This window comes from Cryptomeria japonica, chromosome 9 (genome assembly GCF_030272615.1).
Source record: "Cryptomeria japonica chromosome 9, Sugi_1.0, whole genome shotgun sequence".
NCBI classification, from domain to species: Eukaryota; Viridiplantae; Streptophyta; class Pinopsida; order Cupressales; family Cupressaceae; genus Cryptomeria; species Cryptomeria japonica.
The window spans coordinates 217441600-217456955 of NC_081413.1; the positions used below are offsets into that span (position 1 = coordinate 217441600).

At 34.8% G+C, this 15356-nt stretch overlaps 1 protein-coding gene across 1 annotated transcript; it reads left to right on the plus strand.

Moving 5' to 3' along the window:
• The first annotated feature begins 3918 nt into the window (after positions 1-3918).
• Positions 3919-9738, plus strand: LOC131044491 (glutamate receptor 2.7). The gene is made up of 7 exons (XM_057977822.2): positions 3919-4320; positions 5039-5343; positions 5438-6430; positions 6528-6808; positions 8094-8125; positions 8257-8663; positions 8930-9738. Exons 1-7 carry the CDS (start codon positions 4065-4067, stop codon positions 9527-9529), a joined length of 2874 nt encoding a protein of 957 aa, XP_057833805.1. The 5' UTR covers positions 3919-4064; the 3' UTR covers positions 9530-9738.
• The last annotated feature ends 5618 nt before the right edge of the window (positions 9739-15356 follow it).

Consider the following 15356-nt stretch of genomic DNA (forward strand, 5'->3'; position numbering starts at 1 on the left):
GACACAAGTGGTTGTTTTTCCTACTCTAAACACAAAGTGTATGTTCAAGAGTCAAACAAAGCTCAAGATTTCCATTGGTATAAACACAAGAAATGACTTCACTACAATACCACATCCCACCTTGGAATCTCCATTGACTCAAGCAGCCTTGTCACACCTAAATGGGTGCACCCGCTTTTTTGTCTTTTTGAGAGCCACCAGATAGGGGATCTCTCCCCCCTCCCTCAAAAAGATTTAGAAAATATTATACAATGTTCAGGATTATTGTCTCTACTCAAGGGAACCTTATGGTGAGTGTCTTGGGGGTAGATTCTTCCCCACCCTTACATTGAAATGTATCGCAAGTGTTCAGAGGTGAGTCGGGTAAGTCTCTAACTAAAGGTGTTTAGTTTGTATCCAAGGTAAATTGGTATATATACATGCGATGATTCTCTCAATTAAGAGGCCTCCCAGCCCAAAAGGGTTTTACGTATCACAAGGATTCTGGAGTCCACGCAATCATTGATATATAATAGCGGAACCGGGTAGTAGATGACTTTGATCACCACCACAACAATTTATATAGCGGTTGGATGAAAATCCTGCTTAGGTCATCCCCTCTCACTAGGTGATAGCACACCACGAGAGGCAGACTTTCTAAATGGGATTTTAACAAGAAAATAAAAGAAAGTGAGTATGGCTTTTTTATCACCTAGTTAAGGGGAGAGCATATACCTATCTCTTTTTGAAGACATACAAGACACTTGTTCCTTAACCAACCTAAGTTAAATCTAAGTGCAACTATTTTAACAAAGCAAAAGTTTATATGCAAGTTGTATGTTGTAAATTAAACTATCTTTGACAAAGATGATCAAATTACAAATACCCTAATTAGACTAGATGTAATGGAAGATTGTTTGTTCCATTTTAGTAATTCTGCATAAAAACATTTTAGAACACAAAATTAAGTAAATCATCTAATCCTTATCCTCTACTTTCTTTTTCTGATTTTTCCCTCTCTGTTACAAATGTGCTAGAAAAGAGTTTGTATGTGCTAGAATAACTGACAAATGCGCTGGAAAAACTAACAAATGTGCTAGAAAAACTAACAAATGTATTAGCAAAATTAAGAAATGCATTGTAAGATGGAGTGGATGCACTAAAATCACTAATGAAAGTTCTAGAAAACTAAACACCTTAGTGTTGTTTAAAAGATGATGTAAATGAGCTAAAAGATGGAGTAAAAACGCTAAAAGATGGAATTTTTGGAAAAGACTTCTAGTGCTAGTTTTAGAAATTTTGCTCTCTATCACAAATACACTAGACTAGAAAACGAATACACTAGAATGACCTATGAAACCTGTGTACGCTAAAACTTACAAGAAAATATTAAATATGGGGCAAAGCCTCGCAATGGGCACCAAAAATGTGATGCTTTAAATGTGAAATGTGATAGAAACTACTAAATAGCCACAAATCTATTCTAGAATGCTATCTTATTTAAAATACACTAAAATGAAACAAAGAAGAATTGTTAAACATGGTTTATACCTACATATATTAGTTGCTCCCATGAAGTTCCATTCTACTCTATCTTGTGTGATCTTGTTGCTATTGCTCTCAAAATATTGCACTTATGGTTTCAAGATGACTACACAAGAATGAACCTATGTGGAATATGAAATGCAAAGTGGATTCTAATCCTATAATTGCAATGATAGTGGATACTAAAATGATATGCAATGATAATTAGAATGCTTAATTACTTGGATGCTTGATTGCTTGATTTGCTTGAATGCTTGATTACTTACTAGTAACTAGCCTAAAATGCTTGCTAAAGACTTCCTTTTATAGATTTTCCATGCTAAAATCCAAGGTGGAAAAGATCAATGGTTGAGAGTGAATCTTGAGACAATGAATAGTTGTACAATGACAAGATAGAAGAAAAGAAGGAAAGAGAAGACACATGGCAACATGCTCACCTCGACCAAGGATGAGGGCTCCAAAGATATAAGATGGTTAGAGGGGATATAGGTTTCCTGAGACATAAAGGAGTCAACAATCTAGGAAGACTGGAGAATATTTAGGCTTCCTAGGACAAGACAATGAGTCACTTTGACCTGGTTGATGTGGACAAAACCACCCTCTAAGATGTAGGGATAGAAGAGAGAATATAGGGGATAGGATGACACATAATTTTCCTCATCCTATTGACTAGGGATGATGTTGAAGATAATTGAGGAATTAAATATTAAAAATATTTAATTTGTTTAGTCACATGGTGATGAGGTGGCATGATGATATAAAAGATGAGATTTAACTTGGTGATGTGAAATTTAAAATTAAAGACTTAGGTTAGATGAATAATTAAATAATTTAGGATTATTTAACTTGGATAACCTCTAGAAGAATTGTGATGAATTTTAATTAAATAATTAATATTTAATTAATATTAATATGTTGGTTTAGAGGAATAAGATAATTGAAATAAATAAATAAATCATTTATTAATAGAAGAATTAAGCCACTAAATAAATAAATAATATTTATTTAATTATCTCTAGTCATTTTTAGGTGTATACACTAACAACCTTTTTTAATTAGAATAAATGATGAAATTAAAGGGTTTATTCAAAAAATTGTCAACATCTATTTAAATATAAAATATACTTGATTATAAATTTAATTGGTAATTATTAATGATTTTCTACACATAGTATGCTTGAAGTCTTGATGAAAAATATTTACAACTTTCAAATCGTTTCACCTTTTTAAAATTTGAAAGATGTGCCACATTCTATGCTTCACTAGTTATAGGTTACAAACAATATTTTAAAATGTCATCGTAAAAAACATAATTAATTATATACTTACAAAATTAAAAAAAAATATGTGTCAGATCAAGACACGTGTCTTCTAATTATATTAAAAATATTTTTTAATATTAATGTCTCATATTCAAGTTGGATGGAATGACACCTTCTTCTTTTTTCTTTTTCAAAAAATTTAGTAGTGCTTCATTGAAATTTTTATTTTCACCAAATAAATTATTTTTTAAAGAAAAAAATAATAGCTAAAAAACTATATTCAATTTTCTTCAAATTCTATTCATACATATTTTTCAAATTGCGTATAATAGCTAAAAAATTATATTCAATTTTCTACAAATTATATTCATACATATTTTTCAAATTGCGTATAATAGCTAAAAAATTATATTCAATTTTCTACAAATTATATTCATACATATTTTTCAAATTGCGTAGAGAGCCTATTCAAATCTTCATGTCAAGTTGTATTTCAACATTTTTATTGTTACTTCAAAGTATAGTTTAACCCATCATGATCTCCACTCGCCCCTCTTACCATGCTTTCAAAAGAGACCCTCTCAATAAGATTTGGAGGCTCTATTGAACTCCAAGATAGGATGATCACATCTAGATGTCATTTACAATGCATGCATCATGGAATACAATGGAGACAAAAAAAATTTGTCATTTAGTATGTGGAACGATTCCCTCTGTATCATCAAACCTTCAACACCAACAACAAATATCAAGTTGACAAAAAGACAAAAAAAAACACTCCTAAGCCTCCAGACTAAAAGCATCCCTAACTAAATGATAAATCAAAGAAGTTTCCTATCAAAGAGATAACATGACATTAAAAATATACAAAATTATTAAAATTGAATTTATTATACCATGTACATAATACTTATATATGGGGGCAACCCATTGTCATCATTAAATGATATTTTTATGTAATCCATTTTTCATTTATTAAAAAAAAATGGTTTTTTTTTTTTTATTGACTTTGACTTGTCAAAGACGATAGCCGGGCTTCTTGGAGTGTTCAATACTGTCGATATAGCCGGGCTTTTTGACTGTTTGAATTTCCACCTTCGACGGAGTCAGTCAAGATTCTGTACTCTGATTAGATTCTTAAATAGCAGGCTCTAATTAATTTGAGTTTCATTGGATTAATCTGTACCCAACTCTAGAAATCGCTGATATAATAATGAGTGGCTGAGAGACTCATTGATTTGTGTCTGGATGGTGGTGTAAAGCAGTGGCGGCTCATCAATGGGCTCCTCAATGCCCACCATTTTCATCTGCATCTACTTTATTTGCTGCTGCTGTTGCTGTTCAAGAGCACAAAATTTAACAGTAAACATAGGCGTTATATATCAGCTGGATGCGTTCGGTAAGGTCGTCAAGCCGGCCTTTGAATTGGCGGCAGAAGATGCGAACAAAAATTTCGAGCAGCAAAATTCGAGTATTCGGCTGGTTCTTCATTTCAAGGATTCCGGGGGAGATCCGGTGCTCGCCGCTTCAGCCGGTACGAAAATTATTTGTTGATAAATTTTCAATGAAATTTTGCTGAAATCAATTTAATGTTGGCTGAGAAAGGGCAGATCTTCAATGAAAGTAGCAGGGAAATTATTTAGTAGTGGATTATTCACTGAAAGGACAAATATTTAGAGAAAGTAGCAGTAAATTTGTTTTAATGTTGGATTATGCAGAGAAAGGGCAAATATTCAAAGAAATTAGTAGTGAAATTAATTTAATGTTGGATTATTCAGAGGAAGGGCAACTATTCAAAGAAACTAGTAGTGAAATTTATTCCATGTTGGATTATACACAGAAAGGGTAAATTTCTTAATAAAGTAGCAGTGAAATTAATTTCATGTTGGATTATTCAGAGAAAGGGCAAATATTCAAAGAAATTACTAGTGAAATTAATTTCATGTTTGATTATTCAGAGAAATGGCAAATATTCAAAGAAATTACTAGTGAAATTAATTTCATGTTGGATTATTCAGAGTAAGGGCAAATTTCCTAAGAAAGTAGCAGTGAAATTGTTTTAGTAGAGGAGAGAAAGGGCAAATATTCAAAGAAAGTAGCAGTGAAATTAGTTTAATGTTGGATTATTCAGAGAAAGGGCAAATATTCAAAGAAAGTAGCAGTGAAATTGGTTTAATGTAGGGTTTCTCAGAGAATTGGCAGATATTCGAAGAAAGTAGCAGTGAAATTAATTTAGTAGTGGATTTGTGCAGGGGCGGAGCTGTTGCAGAGCGGAGCGGTGGCGATAATTGGGCCGCAGACGTCTCAGGAGGCGGGGTTCGTAGCGCAGATGTGTGTTGCAGCGCAGGTGCCCATGTTGTCCTTCTCTGCAACCGATCCGCTGTTGTCTTACCAGCGCTTCCCTTACTTTATACGGCTGCCCCACAGCGACGCTGTGCAAATGAAGGCCATCGCCGCTGTAGTGGATAAATTCGAGTGGAAGCAAGTTGTGGCTCTGTACGCCGACAATGACTTCGGCTCTGGCGTGCTCTCGCCTCTCAGCGAAGCCCTAGTCAAGGTATTTAACTTAAGAAGTGTGTTGAGGTTATTATCCATAAATCCTATGCTTTAACCATTATAGATGATTTCTAAGCTCAAATGCATTTCTACAGGTGGGATCCGAAATTAGCTACCGATGCCCCATTCCCAACAACGCTTCGAAGGATTACATTAGAGCGGAGCTTTACAAACTCATGACAATGCAGACCCGGGTTTTTGTTGTCCATGTGTCCTTTGAGCTGGGGCAGACTATTTTCTCTGTGGCGACAGATATTAGAATGATGGGCGCAGATTATGTGTGGATTATCACAGACGGGTTCAGTTCTCTTGTGGATACCCTGAAGCCCTCTGATCTCGACTCCATGAAGGGTGCCTTGGCGACTCGGGCACTTATTAAAAACTCCTCTGATATTTTCCCCAAGCGGTGGAAAGAAAAATTCAAAGCTGAATTTACCCCCAAGGACAAAGTTGCGAAGATAAACATGTTCGCGTATTATGCGTACGATTCTGTGTCCATAATTGCTAGGGCTCTGCAGCAGTTAAATGTAACCCGCTTCGAATTCTCGCCGGTGCCGCGGAGCCCGAGGACGGAGCTCACGGGCAATAAAATTTTCGCGCAGGGAGAGCGTTTAATGAAGCTGCTTTTGCAGATGAATTACAAGGGCTTGAGCGGGCAGCTCAGAGCGACATCGACACCGGGTGAACTCTCTGATTCCCCGTATGAAATTCTTAATGTGGTGGGAGGATCAGGGGCCGACGCGTACCCTACGGTTGGGTTATGGAAAAATGGGTCTGGGATTGGGATTTTATCAGGCCTGGAAAACGTCACTTGGCCCGGCGGATCCAAAAATGTGCCCCGCGGGTGGGCAGCACCTGTTGACACCACCGAGGAGCTAAAGATCGCTGTTCCTGTAAGACGCGGTTTTGATCAATTCGTCGTGACAAGCCATGACAGGGATCCTAAGATCACTGGGGGTTTCGTCATCGACGTTTTTGAGGAGGTCGTCAAAGGGCTGCCTTATGCACTGTCTTACAAATTTTTTCCCGTGGGAGATAGCAATTTCACCCCAGTCTACGATAACCTTGTTCAGAGAGTCTACACGAAGGTTTCTATCTCCTTTTCGTTTGTTGCTTTGAGTTTTTTCTTATGTCTAGGCTTTGTTTATGCTCGGGATTCCTGACGTGATGATGTGTTTTTACCAGGAGTTTGATGGAATGGTGGGCGATGTTACAATTCTGGCAAACCGAAGCAATTTCGTAGATTTCACGCAGCCGTATTCAGAATCCGGGTTAGTGATGGTGGTGCCGGTCCGGAAAGTCGATACCAGCAACGCTTGGGCGTTTCTGCGGCCTTTCACTCCAGGCATGTGGATTGCAACGGGCTCGTTCTTTCTCTTTACTGGAATCGTTGTGTGGGTGCTTGAACATAAGCGGAACACCACCTTCAGGGGAATCCCCAGGCGCCAAATTGTTACCATGCTCTGGTAATTTATAAGAAAGTAAACAGTCACAGGATTTTTTATTTGTGACCAGTTTGTTGAATTAACAGTCACATGTTATCTGGTAATCTCACTACACTTAATTCAATTGCTCAATAGCGAACACTTGCAGGCTGTTTTTTATTTTGAACCAATTTTTTAATGAATAGAAAAATTTGTCTGATAATCTTGCTATATTTGATTCAATTGACTTTTTCATTATGTACAGTCACAATTTATTGAAAGTAGTAAACAGTCAATACATTAGTTTTTATTTTTTAAAGAATCACAACTTGTAAGTAATTTTACCAAACCTAACCCAGGTGTATTTAGTTTGGAACGTTCTCGTCATATGAGAACGGTTACAACTCACATGCTGTGTTAGCTTTTCTAACTCAATCTGATCCAGTATGTAAAACACTTATCTCCATGCACCAAATTATTAATATGGTCTGGTAATTTCGAATTCAGTTGTGAATGATGTTGATTATATATATTTTTCTATCAATATTTTGGATAATATTTAATGATTTATTATCAGGAAGAGAAGAGATATTGGATTCTAGGATAGTTATAAGAGATAAGGAGGAAGAAGTGATAGGAGAAACAAAAATGAAGCACAAAATAAGAGTTAAAAAGAGGATTGAGTAAACAGTTATATATTTTTCAATCAATTTTTTAGATCACATTCAATGGTTCATTATCAGAAAGAGAAGAGATTCATCAAATTATAGAATCAGTCTGAAAAGAAGAGGTAAAAGGAAGAATTGATCCTAGAAAAAGATAAAAGTAAAAAAAAGGTTAACTAAATAGTTACATGTGACAACATTTCCTACAGTCACATTTTATTTGATAATTTTATTATACTTTAATTCAATTGTCTGAAAATAAACATTTAATAAATTATTTTTTATTTAAAAGTTAAAACCTTTGTCTGATAATGAAGAGTAATCGTTCATCTGATAATTTTGCTATGCTTAATAATAACTTCATCATACTGAATTCAATTGTTTAAAAATAAAGTCACAATTTATCTGATAATTTCATCACTCTGAATTCAATTGCTTCATATTTTTTTTATCTGGTAACTTCATCATACTGAATTCAATTGCGTCATATTATTTTTTAAATCTGGTAATTTCATCATACTGAATTCATGTTTAAAATGCTTACTATTTATATGGAACATTCTTGTCAAATTATTTAATAAACAATTACAAGTTCTTCAGCTGCTTGAGCTGTTTCAACTCATTAGAAAGGAAAATACTAATCCTGCTCTTGGATTCTGCAGGTTTTCGTTCTCTACATTGTTTTTCTCGCAGAGTAAGTGCCTGCACTTCCAGATTTTAGATTTCTCGTAGAAAAAGGAAAGATTTTTCATAATCTTAGGTATTTAACAGGTGGAGGATTGTTAATCCTTTGAAGGAAGTCTCTTACTCTTGGGTTTCTAACAGGGGAAAGGATTGTAAGCAGTTTGGCTCGAGGAGTGGTGATCGTATGGCTGTTTGTGGTGCTGATATTAACGTCCAGCTACACGGCCAGCCTCACATCAATCCTCACTGTACAGCAGATGAAACCAACTGTTACAGACGTGCAATTTCTGTTAAACAGTAGAGCGCATGTGGGTTACCAGCGAGGGTCCTTCGTAGGACATTATCTGCAAGAGCAGCTGGGATTTCGGCAAGACCAGCTGCATGAATATAACTCTCCCCAGGAGTACGCACAAGCACTCTCCAAAGACCCCAAAGATGGCGGAGTGGCTGCTATATTTGATGAGATTCCTTACATTCGCATATTTTTATCCAGTCAATGCGGATTTACCATTGCTGGCCCTGTCTACAGAACGGGAGGTCTCGGCTTTGTAAGTTCTGTTTGATTTATTTTTTGTCCTAAAGCATATAGTAATGTTGTTCTGGGATTTAATTATTTCTGCTTAGATGTTATAATCAGAGTAGTCTTCCATTAAAAGCTACTCATGATCTGTACTTTCTCTCTAGTCTCTACCAATTGCTTTATTGTTCAACATTTATATATTTTTAAACTGGTCTCAATAATTCAAACCCTGATGACCTACAATTTGATTCCTTTTCTCCTTGAATCACCATGATTTTAAATTTACTGCTTCAGGTATTTCAGAAGGGGTCTCCACTGGTATCAGAGATATCAAGGTCAGTATTGGAACTTTCGGAGAGTGCAGAAATGCAGAGATTACAGAACAAATGGTTCAACATGACAGAATGCACAAAGCCCGGGGCACAAGTGGATTCCAACAGGCTGAGCATGCAGAGCTTCTGGGGTCTTTACCTAATCACAGGAACAGCATCTATAGTGGCACTGCTCTTGTTTCTGGGGCGTCTGATATACAACTACACTCGACATAACCCTGCTCCTGAAGGTCCATCCATCTCAGCCCATGTTAAGAGCTTCGTCAATTACATGGACCAGGAGGAGTCCTACTTCACAAGGAAGAGCAGGAGCTCTCTTCCTGGTTCTAATGGTAATAATAATGATTACAGCTCCAACAGCAGGCCAATGAGCCCTTTTCCTGCCACAGGAAGTCCCATGAGCCCTTTTCCTGCCGGGGAAAGTCCAATGAGCCTCACTGTCAGTGACACCGCAGGAAGGCCATCTTCTGCCTCGTGGGTATCCATAGATTTGGACTCTGAGATAGAACATGAACAAGTCAATGAAAATTCTCATCACTATGACAGGGATGGATCATTGTAAATTGTGATGTCTTTTTCGTATCTCTGGTTACATGACTTAAATATTCCATATGGTCGGTAGTTGTAGAATCAATCCACAGAATATGGAAGTTGCATAGAAAATAGCAAAAGATAATATCAAAAAAGGGCTGGGTACGATCACTTTCTTGGAACAAGATTAAAATAGAAAACAATAGCCTAATAATAGTTGTCGCTGTTAATTAGTTAATATTTTTATGATGTATTTAAAAATTATTTTTTATTTTTTATTTTTAATCTTATAAAATTGATAAAACAATATAATATATTGGTTAATTTAAATATCAAATATATATATTTAATGATTATATTATATGTCTTAAACAAATCACTTGAGCATCCTACTTTGGCTACTTAAAATTAATTATACATCTGCATTCAAGTCACAACTATTAGGGTCTCTTATAGTTGGGCCTTCTTACTGAACATTAAGAAGTTTCTTGGATATCATTAAAGAAAAAAATAAAATTTAATCAAAGATATGATTAAAGAAGGTTCATTTATATATGTAAAAAACAAACACACACAAAGTAAATTGTAGTTTCAATTGTATCTTGAAAAATGTTACAAAAGCTTCTTCAATATGATAGTTGAATTAAACTTAACTTTATTAAGATAAGAGAATGTTCAATTTATGGCATCTAGGCTAGCAGAAATGACATTGTGGCCAATGGCAATTCATAATGCTCAAATTTGTTGCTTTGAAGTGCCTATGTAAAAAGGTGTAATGGGAGGACAAGAAGATAAAAGCATTCCTAGGATTCAATTAGAAATTGGTTAATGGGAATAAACTACTCAAGGAATGAGCAAACTTGTAACACATCATAGATGAAAGTACCAATAGTTTATCATGGTAAAACAAGAATTAGTTGAAAATAACAAAATGAAGATAAATATTTAAAGAGTGCTAAAAAGAAAAGATACATTGCAAATCAAAGAGCTCCAATTAGCAATCACAAGCATGGAGATAAGAGAATCATTTAAGAGACCAATTTGAGGAGGCCAGATCTTAGGCACAAGCAGTGAAGGGATTGTCAAACACGTGATGGTAAACAAATTTGTGGTTGCAATGTTTTGTTGACATCAACATGACTCACTCAATGTGCATCAAGAAATATTTGTGACAATTGGAGAAATCACAATTAAACAAACAATTTTTCTTTGTGTTTGTGAGGAGCAACTCCCTTATGAGATGAGAGTTTTTGGAATTTTGTGTACTTTTAATTAGATAGTATGAAGGGGACACAAAAACATAAAATAAATAGGAACATGGAGGAAACCTTAGATGTGAAATGCAAAGAAAACCATAAATGAATTCCTTAAGAACATATGAGAAAAACGTTGGATGAAATGGGAGAGTATGTAGTTAAATATAAAACAAAGTTTAACCTTAAGCTCACACCAACATTAAGAAAAATGAAAATTTAACCATTTATTACTTTCCACAAAAGACACAAGAAAGGAATGAAAAAACACATTTCCATACTAGACTTACAAATTGTGAAAAAATTATAAAGATCGAAAACGAGACATAAAGTTTGATTAACCATTCAAAATACTTTTCCAAAATTGAACATAAAGTTTTCATTATTTCCAACACATAAAATAAAGAGAACCAATGAGGATAGATTTTAAATCGAACATAAGAGAGACCTTAAATTTCAAGAAGGAATTAAAGACAACATGTTCTATTAAAATCTTCTTCTTTCCTTCAAAAATAGGTTCAAAATATATAGGAAAATTCTATACAACCTCTTGTGTGCTTTTCCAAAAAGTAGTTTCAACCACAACCCCAAGTTATGTAGAAACCTCTTTACAATGAAATAATTTTACATTTTATAAGAAAAGGTTGTTCATTTTCCTATACAATTGCTTTATTTTTCCCATTGAATATTACAAAATAATTAAAATAATATTAAAATCCCTCTAGTGATTGTACGTTATTTAAATAATTACCTTGCAAACTTTAATAAATTTAACTTTATAATTAAATATTAAGCCTTTTCATAAATTTGTTGGATGTTACAAATTGTCATGATATTATGTCAAACAATTTGTATATGTTGATTAAAGTTGTGCATTATTTTGAAATATCTGGTGAAACATTTTATGAACATGTTTTTTTTATATTTATTCTAAAGACTTCAAATAGTTCACTGATTTCATGTAAATCATCTTGTAATTTCATAATTTTTTCCTATGAAATCAAACCTAGGCCTCTAGGCTTGTCATATACCTCTCTAATTCTTTTTCACAATCATCTAGATTTATAGAATCACCAATTTCTTTGAGCTCACCATCCAAGCAGCCAAAATTTGATTTCCATTAGAATTTTCTTATCACAATCTTTGATTTCCATTAGAATTTTCTCATCCCAAACTTTGAGCTTCTTGTCATCTAGATCAAGAATGATTTTAAATTAAATGATGGTAAGATTGAAGTTTTTTTTTTTATTAGTAAAAGTTATATTTATATTAATAGATATATCAAAAGATTACATATGAGATACGGAATGTGTTGCAACACATCCCATGCCAAAAGCAACACCAAAACCAGCACTCTTTATAGCATCACATTCGAATACTACTCCTATACTTGGCATCTACATGGATCTAGACTGGCTACAAACACTATCCCTTAAACAAGATAACAAGAAACCCAAGCCATACAATAAAAAATCCCCTTCTAAGATTCAAGCTCCTCCTACTGATTGTAAGATACCTCCTTTTGCATTCCACGACTTACCCAATAGTCCTCTTTCCTAAAATATGGTTTCTTTTTCTTCTTTTGCATTGTGTCCCCTTCCTGCTCTTGTATTTCTCCTTCTCTTTCTCTCAGGTATTCTTTTATCCTTCTCTACCCATTCTGCACTTCTTCTCTTCTGGCCTCATAATCATCATCAGCCCCCCACACCAAGAAAGGTTGTAGATGGGGTGTAACTTATGCAGCATGGATCCATTCACCTCTAATGTTGATGAGTCCCAATTCAAGTCTTGCCATGGCTAAAAAAGAATTTAGTCCCTCCTTCCATTCTTATTTCATGCATTCTCTCATCACCCATTTAGCATCCTCCTTTGTGCCAAGCTCAAGGCACCAAGCTAGAAAGATGGATGCAATATTAGCATTAGTTTGAAACCTGAAGGATGATTTCATATATGCATCCCGTAAAAAAACATCCACCATTCTTAGGAACCTGGGGTCATCTATTTTGAATACACGTCTAATCCTTTCCTCTGAGATCACTCCTTTGAATGCACCTTATTTCTTGACAGCCCCCAAAGAGAAGTTGGCCTCCATTTTTTTGTACCCAAACAAGCATTCTTCTACTCGTTGTGCCTTCCAATGTTGCTAAAGCCTGCAGCCACGAATTCTACCTAAGAAAGATAGTAGAGATCGCCTACTGCTTATATGTTTGAATCCTCGTGACTTCTGCTTGAGAATGATAACAGAGAAACTTATAATACCTTATCCTCTATGCACAATCTTCAACACTTTCAAATTCAAAGCACATAATGTGGGGAATCTGTGGTTTGTAAGTGTGGCAACGTCCTTGCATTCTTTTGTGAACTCCCTTCAACCTGTCACTTCCCTTACCCTGTCACACACTCATGTTTGATTTCAAAGGGGACCTGTATCACATCATCCCACCAAGTTGGTTGATCATTGGTGAGAGAGCAAACCCAATTCGATTCCTTGTTCGCCAAAACATTACCATCTCTTCTAATATGCGATCATTTGAAATTTCAAAATCTTTGCAACTACCTTCTGATTAATTTAATCCATTTGTTTAACTTCCAATTTTGAGCCTCCCCCACCATAATTTCTTGGACAATGATTTGAGAGTCTCCCTCTATACACAATTATGCAAGGTAAAAGCACAAACCTATGTCACACTTTTATAAAGGAACCGACCAACACAACTAAAACTGTTTAACTTTGACCGCATAAAAGTGACATTTCTAAATTGAATTTTGAAATGATGTAAACTGATCAAATGTAGAAATATTAATGAAATTTATGTCTGTTATTTTTTTTTAAAAAAAGGAAAAAAATTGATATTTTTTTTATAAATTCAAAGATAGATTTTTCATTGCTGAAAATCAGGGGTTCTAGTCAGCGTCACCAAAACAAATGAAAACGAACTTATTTTTTCTAAATTTTTTTTTCCAAATAGAGAACATATATATGCAGTGTTAAAAAATAATAATTTAAGTTTGATGTATATTTTTCTCATTATAATATTGTGAAGTCCAACATAGCTAAATTTGAAAGTTTTCATTCGGCGTCACCTTTTGACTACTAAATTTATCATTAACAAAAAAAAATACCCTTTTCGAGAAGATTCTCTCATATAGTGAAAAATATTTTTTTTATTATCATTTTATTTTGTTTTTTTAATTTCTAATCAGCCTCTTTTTTAACTTTAAAAAGCTACTCGCAATGTTTAATTAAGAAAAAATATTAAAAAAAAAATTTAAAAATTATATGACCAAATTCGTGATTTCGAGCTCTGCAAAAGGGTTTGTTTTTTTTTTGTTAAAATAAATTATGTCTGACGAAAAATAGGGCAAACGTTCAAATTTGTTGAAATGTAGAGTTTTGACATTTTGGTGCCACATGACATGACACCTCGGCTAGTCCGGACAAACTAAGTCCGACCGAACTATTTGGTGCCGAGATTGGTCCCCCACTCGACCAAGGGACAAAAGGTGGTTTTTTTGTGTTTTTTTGGTCTTATTTACAAAATCAATCGACTAGGTTATTAGGGTTAATTTGAAGGCCATTTGGACATATTTTTGTTGATGACTTTTAAAAGGTATTTATTTATTCAATTTAATATTTTTTTATATTAATTTTAATTTTATTAAATATAAATAATATTTTAATATTTATATTACGTGTGTAATTTGATGTAAAAATATTAAATTGGATAAAAGTGACAACATTGAGTTTTTACCCATTTTTTCTTTTAAATAATGTTAGAAAATTTGTCTACATGTCTATTTGTTTTTCCTTTCTAGTTTAATTAGGCTCACATCTTTATTTCATTTTGGGGTTAATTAACTTTTTTGAAGTGTCTTGTGCCTTTGGCATGCTTTGTGTTTAGATAGAACCCTAAAGATGATAACAAAAGTATCTGAACTCCCCTCGTCTTCCATTGGGCATTGGGTGTAAGAGAAATTGTTATCTTTCTTTTTAGGTAGAAGGGTCTGCCCTCCCAAGAAGCCCATAAGGTCGGGAGAGAGGGGAACGACTCAAGTGGCACTTCTTCAACCTGCTATATAAATTAATACGTTAGGCGAAAGCCGCGACGACTTGGTGAAGTTGGCCTATCTGATGATTCCCTCAGTATCCACACTTGTGTGATATGCGTAAAAATCCTCTTTATGAGGATTGGGATAGATTCTTAAGTGGATCACCACCACTTTGATAGGCACCAAGGACTACCAAAGTTCCCCCACTAGACACCTTAGAGTAGTGGCCCACCCTTTTTTGACCGAACATCGCGATAATTTCAGTGCAAGGGGATAGTTGGTTTTCCCCCCAAGATACTCACCATAAGGCTCCTGTGAGATGAGGCAGAAATCCTCGACTTAGCATAGGCTACTTGTAGCTTTTCGAGGAGAGGGTGATAGGGTCATCCTTCCAGTCCTGGAGGCCCCTAGTTGTCCTATCACGAAAAAGGCAAAATTAGTGAATACACCCCTCAAGATGTCCCTACACTTGAGCTGACGGAGATTCTAGGTTGTGGGCTAAAGTTACCGACATGAGAACATTGACCTTAGGATGAGAAAGTGTTTGATGTGTTT